The 13,779-nt window shown below is 47.8% G+C and overlaps 1 protein-coding gene across 3 annotated transcripts in view; it reads right to left on the bottom strand.

The window, feature by feature from the left end:
• FAM169B (Protein) overlaps positions 1-13,779 on the bottom strand; it is a 67,074-nt gene that overhangs the window by 33,991 nt on the left and 19,304 nt on the right. For all 3 annotated transcript variants that reach the window (XR_010378242.1, XM_064480541.1, XM_064480542.1), the window contains exon 3: positions 13,532-13,631. Coding sequence is in view for 2 of the 3 variants with exons in the window: in XM_064480541.1 (XP_064336611.1) it covers positions 13,532-13,631 (100 nt within the window). In the remaining variant the exon portion in view is untranslated. The remainder of the gene's footprint in view (positions 1-13,531; positions 13,632-13,779) is intronic.

Below are 13,779 nucleotides of genomic sequence, written 5' to 3'. Positions count from 1 at the left end.
CACAAACTTATTTCTCACACTTCTGGAGGCTGGAAGTCTGAGACCAGGGTGTCAGCACGGTTGGGTTCTGATGAGAGCCCTTCTGGGTGTCAGATGGCCAACTTCTCACTGCATCCTTATGTGGCAGAAGGGGCACGTGAGCCCTCTGGGGTCTCTCTGATAAGGGCACTAATCATATGGTGAGGACTCCACCCTCACAACCTAAGCATCTCTCAAATGCCCCACAGCCCAGCCCCATCACATGGGCTTAGGATCTCAACACGTATCTTTGGCAGGGGACACAGACATTCAGACAATGGCAGGCCGGCTGGGAGGCCTGGGGAAGAGGTCCAAGAATAGGCCTGAAGCAGACTGGGCTCCAGTGTTGGGGGTCTGGGGACTAGGCCGAGGTTTTGGCTTCGTAATGTATCTCTTGAGGAGTATGGTCACTGTGAGGCGTGATCAGAGTGGTGTTTTAGGAAGAGAACAGTTGGGTTATACCCAGGTGGGAAGAATGAGTCCTTCTGAAATTTAAAAAAAAAAAAAAAAAGGTTATTTGAGAAGGATCACACTGAGTGTGGAGAACAGATTCAGGTGGGGGTGAGGCCGGAGGCAGGGAGGACAATGGGAGGCCGTGGTGATCCAGCTAAGAAGCGAGGAGGGGCTGAGTGCAGCAATCATGCTGGCCAGGAGAGAGATTCTCAGGGGTAGAAAAGACCACCTGGGAATCGAACTGGTCCTAAGGCAGAAGAGAGAGGGGTGGCAGGCGGCAGCCAGCTCGCAATCTTGAGCAGAAGGACGCAGGTGACTTCACAGGAGGAAGTGAAGACAAGGAGGAGTGGTGAGGGTTTCAGTTTTGAAATGCCTTGTAGATACAGCAAGGTTGGGGTGGCCAACAGGCAGCTAGACACACAGCCTGGACCTGAGCAGAGACAGAGAAGGTCCGTGCCCCCCACCATCATGGGATCCAAGGAAGAAGGGGTCCACACACACACCCCCACTTCCCCACGCTAACTACAAGTTGTTCACGTACTGGCCCGTGGCTTAAACTTCTTCTATCACAGCTGAAAGGGCTTCAAGTCCCCTGCTGCCCCCCACCCCGCCATCCATGGCCCCCAATCGCTCCCCTGCAGTCTAAGCCACCACTGCCCCATTACAAATCTAAGAAATATGTAGTTTCCCCCCAAAAAAGAGCACAGTTAAACCAAAGTGACAGGCCATCTTCCCAAAAGCAAAATACACGTAGGGAAAAAAAAATGCTGAAAAGTTCTGGCAGAGGACAGCACATAAACACATTCCAAGGCATTGCATGACTTTTATGCAACATTGACTGAGCCAGTCAATAATTTAAGGGGAGGGGAAAAAATACGTGCGTTGACATAGCAACTGTCACATCGCATTACTCGGGCTACCTTTTCCATACAGATGTCTTCCTTAAAGAAAAGCACTTCCCCAGATGCCCGGTGAACCTGGGCGCCTCCTTGCCACGGAGAAAGAAACATCTGGTTTGCAGTATCTTTGCGTCAGCCTCCCTGTGGTTCCCAGGCCTTTCTTGCCTCCAGCAATTTTGTTTTCATGAGTCGAGATTTTCAATCAAGGAAGATGCGATGAGATGGGGTGCCTGGGTCCTGCGGGACAGCTGGACACCAAGGTGTTGGAGGCAGGAAGAAACCCACAGCACACACAGGCTGCACTGAGGCAAGCAAGAGTTCCTCAGGGCTGGGGGAAGCAGAGAAGGGTGCAGACAGCCCACGCTGCAGTGGTAAAAACCTCAGATGCCTCAAAGAAATGCTCCCCGCCCCCAGATAATGGCTCCATCCTTGACACTCGGAATATTTTCCTTGGAACTTCTCTGTTTTCCAAATACCATTCATCCCTTGGTAAGAATGACATGTCTTTGTTCGTGGGATGCTGTTTTCCCCTACATTTAAATCCGGCTCACAGTAAGTGCCATAAATTAACAGGGAATCATGAAGGAAATCCCAAACAATAGCCAACATGTGTTCCCAAAACACAGCACTGTCACTGTGACTAGTTCTTCAATCTGCATCCATCATGGCCCAGGGAAAACAGAACTCTCTCCGTTTCTGGCACAAAGCTCCCTTAGCTTATGTGAACTCGGGTCCTCCTCAACCTGGGAGCCACCTGACCCTGGCCCAGCCTGCAGGGCCACACAGGCACCTTTGCCACCAGGAGGAGCAGGTATCTACATCGAGGCTGAGTTTCTGGCCAAAACTCTTTTCCCTCAGACTGTCAAATCCACTTAAGTGGAGCTCCCCCAGTGAATGGTGGGAGAATGGGACCCATTTTGGGCTGACATCTACCTCTGTATTATCCCAAAAGCAAGCACAGACTTGAGCATAAAGATTCAACATCCACCGGACAACAGAGGCTGCATCAAAGGGGGCCTGCTAAGCAGGTAGTCCCTGAACATTCAGTGTTCTTGAGTCTCTGGGGGTCGTTAAACTTGGAAGCCAGAAAAACTGCAGTGACTTCTCTGCATGATGAAACTCAGACTTCACCAGGTCAGCAAGCCTCTCCTCCACTCCCACCACGTTAGCTTGGTTTTCACCGGAGACACGCTTCACAGTGGAGGAAGCGCTTCACTGACTCAGTCTGATGGGCTCCTCCTGCTAAATAGAGCTGGGTTGAGCCCAATTCGTCCCACCAGCTGGGAGGCCAGACCTCTCCCTTCACAGCACGCACGGGACCAGGAGCGGCCCTAGCTGAGTCCCTTCCTGGAGGTCACAGATTCACAGCACCTCCCCACCCTCATTGTCTGGCCTTCTACCCCGACCCCTCCCCAAAATCTAGGCAGCCTGCTCAGGGGTGAGGAATGTCCCCGGAAGGGCCTCTCAGCTCTGCAGAAGTTCTCTGGGCAGCTCAGAGGCACACCTCACTTCCCCCCGCCCACCCCTCCTGACCCCCTCCCACCTGCCCCACACGCAGCCCAGAGAGGGCCTGGCCCCGAGCCGGCCGTGTCGCAATCCCCACCAGCCCACGACAGCCACCAGGAAGGCGGCTCCACAGCGGCTCCGGTTTCATCTGAATGTTTGCCTTGGCTCTCGCTGTCACTGCAGGCCTAGACCGGGCACGCTTTTCCAGGAAAAAATCATCATTTTTCGATTCCCTGCTTGTTTTTCTCAGGGTGCACATGACATGCAATCACCAAAAACCGTAAATAAATTAGCAGCAATTTGAAGGAAGAGTGTTATGCTTGGTCACAAAATGTCCTGGAAGCGAGCTGAGGGGAAAGATGTTCTAATCAGGGAAATCAACATGCGGTAACAAACACAAACAACCTGCCCTCCACCCGCCTTCTCCGGAAGGACCCCCGCATTCCGTTTCTCAGCCTCGCTGCCTCCCCTGCATAGGGAATTAACTGCACACACCCTCCAGGAAGAGTCTGCAAAGTGAAGGCCCCACCTGGACCCCTCCTCCAGTCTGAGGCCCGCAGACCCTGCGGACATGAGCTTAGGCTGCCCTCGCCCCAAGCATTTCCTTCCAGATCACCCAGCACTGTTGGCACCACCACCAAGCCCAGCCGGAACTCAAGTCCCTCCCAGGCCTCCCTCCCCCACACCTCCCATCCATCCCAAATCCTGTCATTTCCATTAATTCACCAGCCCACGTCCTCCCCACCAAACAAGCCCTCCGCTTCTCTCCCCTGGGCACGCGCAGCCTCCCCGGGATGCTGCACCTGCCCTCCCTTCTCTCCATCCTCCCTTCCGATCATGAGCAAAGCATTCTGCAAAGGGTTGAAGATCCAAAGGCAAGTCCCCTCTTCCAGTCCCCCCCCCCCCTCGTCAGCCTCCATAGCACCACCAGGCATCCTGCCAACTCCCCTCAGCACGGACGCCCCACCAGCCAAGGGCCTGGAGCATAATGAGGAGACTCTGTACGAGGAAGCTTCCAGACGTTAACAGGAGAGGCCGGTGAGGCTCATGGCCAGCGTCTGCAAGACAGGGCGCTGCCCAGGATAGGGGGCCTGTCTTCCGCGATCTATGTGCCTCTCCAGGTGCTGCTTCAGGTCCAGAGCTGCCAGCCCTGCAGGTAGAGGGGCAGCTGTGTGGCCACCAGTGAGCCTGGACGGCAGGCCAGGGGGCCAGAGGTCCTACAGAGCAGGCACCAGAGAACTTCTCAGGCCCCCTACCCTCTATGTTGGCCAGACTGGACTTCCCTGCCAAGAACTCAGTGCTCCTTCCCATACCCAGCAACACCCAAGAGTCCCTTTATTCTGGAAACTTCCATAGCACTTGGCAATACATCCCTTTCATCTGACTCAATTATAAATTGCCATTTTTAATCAGCCTCTGCATATTCTTCGCCCTGCCCTTTGATCATCTGACTACTGGGTTTTCTAAAGAGAAAAAAAAAAGTCGAACATTGCCAGAAAGAGAGCTGAAAAAAATCTGACAAATTTAGTAACAAGGAAAACAGGAAGAGATCGTCTAGAAAAACCGTACATGTGGTCTAGGATTGCCGAGAGGGCTTCCTTCAGAAAGGGTCAGATGTTAAAAGGATAAATGTGAAGGATGGAAGAGGTGCCCCAAAACCACGGTCCACAGACCCAGCACAATCCAAGAAGATGGAAGTCGGAAGAAAGTTCAGGTAGGCTGGGAAGACGTTCGAGGAAACAGGTGAGCTGCCTGGGTAGGCTGTCTAGTCTGGGGCAGGGGGAGAGCTCAAGGGAGAAACACACCTTAGCCAGATGCTCTGATGGTCACAGAGGCCCCTCTTCGCTGGGAAGGCAGAGGGCCTCCAAACTAGGAGGGAGGCTGGTAGCTGGAAACAGCGGACAGACAGGCAAAGGAGCGTGTTAGCTACTGTTGAGAAGCCCAAGCCTCTAGACCCAGAGAACGTACATCTCAGGGGCCAGGGAGTCCTGCGAATGTGATCCTGAGGTTGTCACCCTGAGTCTCTGAGAGCATGGGGTGCTGGGAGGGGGCCAGAAAGCCACATGAGCCAGTGCTCTCCCAGTGTGGGAGGGGAAGGTACAGGTCTTGAAACTAACGCCTGGCTCCCTGAACATCCCCTCTTAATGATGGTATAAAGTGAATTATGAAAGACAGCCTATAAAACCCTAGAAAAGAGACACTGGCCCTAAAATCAGCATGAGTTCACCGAGACCACAGAAGGTAAACTGGCTTCAGTCCCTTTTCTGAGGAGTGTTCTAGGCTAGTGTTAGGAAAATAATTAAACATGTCACCTTAATTTTAGCGGCTGGATTCCACTCCATTCTTAACCTCAGGCATGCATTTCATGAAGTCTCTTGACTTGCATTTTATGAGTCCCTTGAAATCTCCAGAAATGTACACTAAGTAATGGGTTCGGTGTGTGTTGTGGTATAATGATTGCATGCATTTTTTAAAAGCATTTTTTAAATATTTGGATTAAAAATAAAGAATGCACACCTTCAGAACCTCAAATGATATTAACTACACGGCCAGAAGGAAGAGTGAATAGAACTGGATAAAAGGACTTACTCTTCAAACGAGCCAAGTTTTCTTAGATTTAACACCAAAACCACAAGCAACAAAACAGAAAGAAAATATAGATAAACTGAATGTGATAGAAATTTTAAACTTTTGTGTTTCTAAGGACGCCATCGAGAAAGTAAAAAGATAACCCACAGAATAGGAGAAAGTTTTTGTAATTCATATATCCAACAAGAAACTTGTATCTAGAATGCACAAAGAATTCTTCCAACTCAAGAAGACAAATAACCCAATGGGCAAAGGATCTCAATACATAATTCTCCAAAGAAGATGTTAAAGTGGCCAATAAACACTTGAAAAGATGTTCAACATCCTTAGTCATCGGGAAATGAAAATCAAAACCACAATGACCCCTTGACATTGGTCTTGGTGATGATTTTTTGGACTTAACACCAAAAAAAAGGCAACAAAAGCAAAAATAAACAAATGGGACTACATCAAACTAAAACATAGTTTGGAAACTGTCCAGCAAAATGAAAAGGCAATGTACTGAATAGGAAAAAATATTTACAAATCATTTATTTGATAAAAGGTTAATTCCCAAAATATATGAAGAATTCATACAACTCAATAGCAAAAAAAAAAAAAAAAAAAAAAAAAAAAACACCAATGTGGTTAAAAAATGGGCAGAGAATCTGTGTGATACTGTGATTTATAATTTAAAAATATATATATACACACACACATTAGGTCTTCATCTCATTTCTGGCACAGGGCTCCTAAAACCCTTGGAATTTCTTAAGTGATGAGAACAAGGAAGGCGTCTCTTGTTATGTTAATGAGGTGACTTTTGAACCCACCTACAGATGGGGGCTGGTTGCCAGGAAAACCAACCAAGTGATAGAAGGGTTGGAATTTTCAGTCCACACCCCGACCTCTGGGAAGGGGAGAGTGCCTAGAGGTAGAATCAACTGCCAATGGTCAATGATTTAATCAATCATGCCTATGTAATGAAGCCTCTACAAAAACCCAGAAGGGGAGGGTTCAGAGAGCTTCCGGGTTGGAGACCACATGGAGGTGTTGGGAGAGTGGCACACGTGGAGAAGGCATAGAAGTTCCATGCCCTTCCCCTTAACGTTGCCCTCGGCATCTCTCCCATCTGGCTGTTCCTGAGTTACATCCTTTTATAACAAACCAGTAATCTAGTAGGTAAAATATTTCTCTGAGTTCTGCCAGCCATTCTAGCAAATTAACCCAACCCGAGGAGAGAGTCATGGGAACCTCTGCTTTATAGCCAGTGGGTCATTAGTACATGTAGCAGCCCAGGCTTGAAGGGGAGGCAGGGGGGTCTTGTAGGACTGAACCCTTAACTGTGGAATCTTGTAAGCAGACAGGGCAGGGGGTTCCCAGAGAAAGAGAACCAGGCATGATATAAGAGAAGCCATTTTTGACCTAAGCCATTTTGCAGTCTAAGCCTGGCTACAATGCTTGCCCTTGAACAGGTCTCAGTAATTAATGATCCTGAGGGTACAGAAGAACTCAGAAACAAAGGACTATTATCAGGCAAGAGAAGTAACAACAGCAAAGATAATATATCAGCTCTAAAGACTGACTCCTAGCTCTGTTTCAGTGGTACAGATAAGCCTGAAAGGAGAATGATGTTGACCGTTCCTGATTCTGGTGACTTCAGTCAACTAAAACCTGGACTCTCTCGACTGCCCAAGCCTCTTCATGAATATGCACGTACCCTCATCTTAAAACCTCCCCAGTTTTGCTGTTAGGAGAGACGCTGCTTTGAGAAAGATCCTTGGTGGTCTCCTTACTTGCTGCAAGTAATAATAAATCTTTCCTTCTCCCGATCCTTGGCTTGGTTGTGTCTTTTGGCTCAACACTCTCCAAGAGGCGAACCCAGTTTTCAGGTAATGATCTGATGGTATCTCCAGTCAGTGTCAGAATTGAGTTGAATGGTAGAACATTCAGCTGGTGTCTGGAGAATTACTTGGTGCTGTGAGAAAACACTCCCTTCCACACACTGAAAGTTGAATCTCAGAACACATTTACTCTGAATATTTTTCCAAAGAAGACATACAGATGGCCAACAGGTATGTGAAGAAGTGTTGAACATCACTCATCATCAGGGAAACAGAAGCCAAAATCACAATGAAATATCACTTCGCATCTGTTAGAATGGCTATTATCAAAAAGCAAGAAATAACAAGAATTGGCAAGGATGTGGAGAAAAGGGAGCCCTTGTGCGCCATTGGTGGGAATGTAAATTGGTGCAGCCACTACGGAAAACAGTATGGAAGTTCCTCAAAAATGTTTAAATAGAACTACCCCATGATTCAGCAATCTCACTTCTGGGTACTTCTCGGAAGAAAACAAAAATAGTAACTTGTAAAGATACACGCATATATATCCACACAAAAACCTGTATGTGATTTTTCAAAGCAGCATTATTCATAAGAGCCAAAAGGTGGCAACAACCCAAATAGCTATCAATCAATAAATGGATGAACAAAATGTGGTAAATCTATGCAATGGAACAGTATTCAGCCATAAAAATAAATGAAGTACTGAAAGATGTCATGAAATGGACAGTCCGTGAAGGCATCAAGTGAGGTAAGGAGCCAGACACCAAAGTCCACGTACCGCACAATTCCATGCACCAGAAATGTCCAGAATAGGCAAATCCACAGAAACAGAATAGATTGCCTAAGGCTAAGGAGGATGGGGAAGAGGCGGGTAGAAGGACGTGACAGATAAGGGGGTCGTGGTTGGTTTCTTTTGGGGTAATGAGACTTAAGTGGGGCAACACTGAAGTGTACGCTTTAAATGGGTAATTGTATGATATGTGAATTATATCTCAATAAATCTGTTTACTTATAAATACGTAATGGGAATTAAAAAAGGATTCAAAACATCAACTACATACATTTTGGGGGATCGAGCCATGATAAGTGTGTGTTAAAAGCCCAGGGGCCGGGCGTGCGTGGTAATGAGCTCACTGTCAGCTGGAGGTGAGTCATCCTTGGGTTGGTTCTACAGAGATGCTGAGGTCAACTGAGGCTAGCTTTGTGGAGACAGGGCGCCCAAGGAGAGCGAGGAATGCTCCCACCAGCCACCGCTCTCCTCTCACAGTTCTCTAGCGCGCATCTCTCAGATGGCCCCTGGGGGTCTTGTTAAAGGACACACCCTGGCTCAGCAGGGCTGAGTGGGGCACACGCTCCTGCCTTCCTAACAAGCTCCCCGGTGACACCTTGCTGCTGGGCCGTGGGCCACACCGCTGAGTAGGAAGACACCAAACTGAGGCTCAGAGGCGCCACATAACTTAACCCAGGCCACCCACTCATAAGGGGCAGAAGGTCTGAACTCAGGTCTAACTGACTCCAAAACTCAACTTCTTTCCACCCTGGCGCCCACTCCATGGGTTCTGGATGCCATGTTCCAGGAGAAGCCAGACTTGAAAGAAGATTCCAGGGTGGGATGGGCTCTGGAGCCCACATCAAAGGAGGACCCACGGGAGAATGAGAAACATGTGGGCGATCTTAAAAGGGACTCAGGAGACAGGGCAGCTGGCCTCCAGCCTGGGAAACTCTGCCCCGGGGAACAGTCATGCCCACCTACCTGGATGGCCCCCGGGGTGGGCACTGGGCCAATGAGGAGACATATGAGCATACTGGCTTGGGCTCCTTAAGAAGAATGTTCTAATAGTCAGAGCTGTCCCAGAATAGAACAGGTTACCCCAGGAGTAGGGACCCAGACACCACCCTCAAGGCATCATTTGCTATGATAATAAAGAGAAATCTTACAATGACAAATCTTTAAATTCTAGCTAAGGGTGCTCAGCTGGGAGACTTGTTTTTTTTTTATTTTTTAAGCAGATTAACAAGTGTTAGGTAAGCGTTAAAGGCATATTAGTCAGAAACGGAAACTTTCACCTTGATATATTTCAGATTGAAATAAAATTCAAAAGATCCTCCTTTCTCTCCTTCTAAAGTTCAGCTGCACCACTTGAAATCATCTCGGAAAGCGCTGGGCCTAATGATCTGAACACCCTTTCAACCGTGAGCCTCTGGACCCCTGCATCCCTTCTCCAAAGCAAAATAGCCCTAGTTTTCTCAAGCCCTGTTCAAAAGGTTTCAAGCCCTCTCATCCCCTGGTTGCTCTCCACGGATAAGCACCAGTTTGTTTCAGCTGTGGCCTGAGCAGCACCAGAGAGAACGGAGCTGTAACTGAGCTGGAACATGATCCTTCCATTAACACAGCCCCAGGTCAGGTCCGCGGTCCAGCCGCCCATGTCAATGCCCTTGCTCACCGTGCTTCCAAGGATGAGAATTGCCACCTGGGTCTTTCTATCCAGGTGGTGGAGAGGCACAGCCTGCCTGGCCCATCTTTGAGCTTCGGCTGCTTTGGGTGGACTGCATGACATTGAGCCAATGTTTTGGATTAGTAGAAAGAATAATGGTTTTACAATTAGGGTGGCTCACAATCAGACTAGACTGCCCTGGTGTGATGTTGGCTTCCTCTCCATGAGGTATGCAAGCAGAATCTGTCAGGGAGGTGATTCAGCTGCCAAAGTTTGGCCAGCGACTCACAAGAAATTTAAAATCCTGTTCTATAACACAACACTCAGAGACAGAGCAGAGCCCGTGACGGAAGGAGACTGCACATGCCATGCCCACGCTCTGCCCTGGATGGTGCAAAGCATCAGGTTTTTCTACCACAAATCATTTCTTTCTCGCAACTATCCTGTGAAGTAGCTAAGATGTCCCCACTTTGCAGATGACCAAACTGAGGTTCAGAGAGGCCAAATAACTTATCTGCGTCACCCAGTCAGTTGGCAGAGCCAAGACGCTGTCTGTTGAATCCGATGCCAAGGTCCAGGTTCATCTTGCTCTACTCTGCAGGTCCCAGGAAGAAATGAGAACAGCAAAAGGCCATCAGCTGTTGGGAACCTGGAATGCTAGGAGTTTTGATTTAATACAGGAGATAAGACAACTTTCTTGATGAGAGATATTTTTAATCTTTGTAAATACTTGAGATCAGTTAATAATTTTAAAATAAAAGGAATAGCAAAACAAGGGGAAATAAATGAAAGATAAGGCCCTTGGGAGGTACAGAGGCAACAGAGGAACTTGGTAGCCTTTGGCTATGTCTCCTCGGTGACATAAACCAGCCTCTGATTCGAGAAACAGTCCAGAATGAGTCCACAGGGAGCAGCCAGACCGAGGGCACATGCTTCTCAAGCCACCTTCACGAAAAGCCCGTCTGGTTTCTTCCAAGGGAAAGCTGGAAAGCTGCATTCCAGGCACACCTCGTTGTACGCACTTCACTTCACTGGGCTTCACTGTTTGTTTGTTTTAACAAATTGAAGGTTTGCGGCAACCCTTTGTCGGCATCATTTTTTCCAATAGCATTTGCTCACTTTGTCTCCGTGTCACATTTTGGTAATTCTCACAACGTTCCAAACTCTTTCATTACTATTATATTCATTATGCTGATCTGTGACCAGGGATCCTTAATGTCACTATCACAAAAAGATGACAGGGAGGGGAGGGTAGAGCTCAGTGGTAGAGTGTGTGCCTAGCATGCATGCCCGAGGTCCCGGATTCCATTCCCAGTACTGCCATTAAAAACAAATACTTAAATAAACCTAAATTACCTCCCCACTCCAAAAAAAAAAAAAAATTACAATTCACGGACGGCTCAGATGATGGTCAGCATTTTTTTAGCAATAAAGTATTTTTAACTAAGACGTGTACTTTTTTTAGACATAATGCTATTGCACACTTGATAGACTACACAGTATAGTGTTAACATAACTTTTCTACGCATTGGGAAACCAAAACATCTGTGTGACTCGCTTTATTGCGACATTCACCTTATGGCGGTGCGGTGGTCTGGAACCTTCGCAGCATCTCCGAGGTCTGCCTGAACAGACATCCTCAGAGCAGTCCGCCGGGAATGTTAACTGCTTGCCGCCAGGGAATTCACAACTCCAGGATGATTTTCATTTGCTCACAGGGCTATCAGAAGTTACTGTGATGGATTCAACCAGCTTATCAATAATTAACTCATACAGGGGCTTATCAAACACCTCTGATCTCTGTAGCATTCATCTAACCACACATACACGCAAACACACAGGCCTTCACAAATATAACTGCTCGAGGAAAATAACAAAGGAATCAGGGACAGCCTTCTCCATGGTCACAGCTAAGCACGCGGGTGAAGTGGCGTGCGTGTCAAAGCTGTGAAGAGACCCGACGGTACCATCGGCTGCTTTGGAGTCCACGTTTCAAGCCACAAGAGATGCCTATTTACGCATCACACATGCTTCAAAATACCAGATTAAAGAGTACGAGGTGTGGATAACACCTGAGGGCTTTTTGGAACTCATGCAAAATTACAGCAACCATCCTGGAGCCCCAGCAGCAGGAAAACATTTGGAAACTTTATTTAAAGAGCTATTAAATATAAAGAAAGGTCCAGAATGAGATTTCTTGGAGCTTATGAATATTTATTATAACACATTCTTGAAAACAACCAAAAAATTAAGTACAATAGAAATAGGAAACAGATTTATAAGAGTCAGTCGTATGTTTACAGTATGCAAATTACAGTTAAAGACCTATAACCAGAATATTGTTAAATGCCAAAAAAAAGGCACAGTGGAGGGCTGCTGATATTTGGACATTTTCTTAAAACTGGCAAATGGTATTTTCAGAGTCTTTTGACAGTCTGTTCACCGAGGAGTGCCTGTGGGCACATCTTGTTATTTTCACCAACCTGGTGGCAGAGACGCAAATTCAAAGCAATGTCGAAGTCCTGGGGGTTATCACAGCCCCTTTGTTCACGGTGACCAGGGCTTGGCTGGACAGGAACAGGAGATGTCCTGAACCTTGACCAGAAAGCTCTCACACACAGCCCAGCCTCCCTCAGCCTTGGAGCGACGAGGAGGCTTCGCCAACATGCCCCAGACTCCCAGACAGCTCGCTAAGCACACTCATGTCTCGGGATTAGCAACAAAAGAAGCTCTGATGACAGTCTACGTGCTAAATAACGTTCCCTGGTCAACGATGTCACCCTGGGCTTTGTGACACCCATCGAGCAGGGCATCCCCTGACTACAAACCCCAGATGGACACGCAGGGTGAAAAGCAAAGCCCATCTCCGGGGGGTGGTGGCTGGAGAGAGGAAGGAGGTATGTCTGCAAGTTATCTTAAAACCCAAACCTTTCACCAGACACTACACCACTTAAAGAAGCCTAACTCATTAAGGATTGGTTTTTCTTTTTTAAACTTCTTATTAGGAAAGCAATAGATAGGAATTGCAGGAAATCTGTAAAACACAGAAAAGTCTAAGAAAGGAAAGCATTTCTAGATAGGACTGAATTTAAATTGGGACTCCCTTGAGGTCAGAGGCGAGGAGCTTTGCTTACAGCTCACTGGTGGCCTGGGCTCCAGGGGGACTGACGGGTGGGAGCCCTTCACCCACCTCACACACTCCCTGCCAACAGCCCCGGACCCCTGCCTCGTATGCAGCTGAGCATGGCCGTCCACATGTGCTCAGAGCACTCACTCCGAGAAGCTGAAATTGGTCACAATGCAGAGGAAGAATAAGTGAGTTACAGGTTACAGCAACCTCACCGCCAGAAAGGAAACCGCCCTGGATAGCTGCGTGGCCCTGGGCAAGTCCCTGACCATCAGATGCCTCATTTCTGCATCTGTAGGGCCGGACAGGGGTGCTCAGAAGGGTCCCTGTACTCACAGGGCTGTGGCGACACTCCCAAAAAGGCTCCACCCTGTGTGTGCAATCAATACGTGTTACTAATAAGGACAGCAAGTGCCACCCTCAGAAGCAGCTCTGAATGCTGTCACTGCGGGCAAGAAGGTGCCTAGTGCCTTTAACACAAAAGCCATTATGTGAGTCAAATAAACAGAAATTAGGATGCCCTACAGAATCTCTAACAGCCGGAAAAAAATCCGTTCTGCCTTGATGTTCTAAGTCCAGCCTAAGAGTACAACCCTTGTTTCCTAGGCACTTGATTCCATTCACTGTAAACAATTAAGTCAGAATCCTTGTTTATTACATTCATTAATAACCACCAACCTGTCTTTGTGTCCTGAGGATTAACCAAGACCAAGATTTTGTGCTGCGGTGCGTCGGGGTACACAGCGCAAAAGCAAGCTGACGAAGCTTCAAGTTTCACCTGAAAAAAATAATAAAATCACCATTTTGTTCTGTTATCGTGGTAAGGGCCCAAAAAATTGCTTCACAATTAATCAGCACAAGAGTTACTGAAAGAACATGGTGCACAGAGGTTAAATTGACAGGATGGAGGCAACACCAAAATGGAA

This window comes from Camelus dromedarius, chromosome 29 (assembly GCF_036321535.1).
Source record: "Camelus dromedarius isolate mCamDro1 chromosome 29, mCamDro1.pat, whole genome shotgun sequence".
In the NCBI taxonomy this organism is placed as follows: domain Eukaryota; kingdom Metazoa; phylum Chordata; class Mammalia; order Artiodactyla; family Camelidae; genus Camelus; species Camelus dromedarius.
This window is presented reverse-complemented; position numbering and strand designations above follow the sequence as displayed.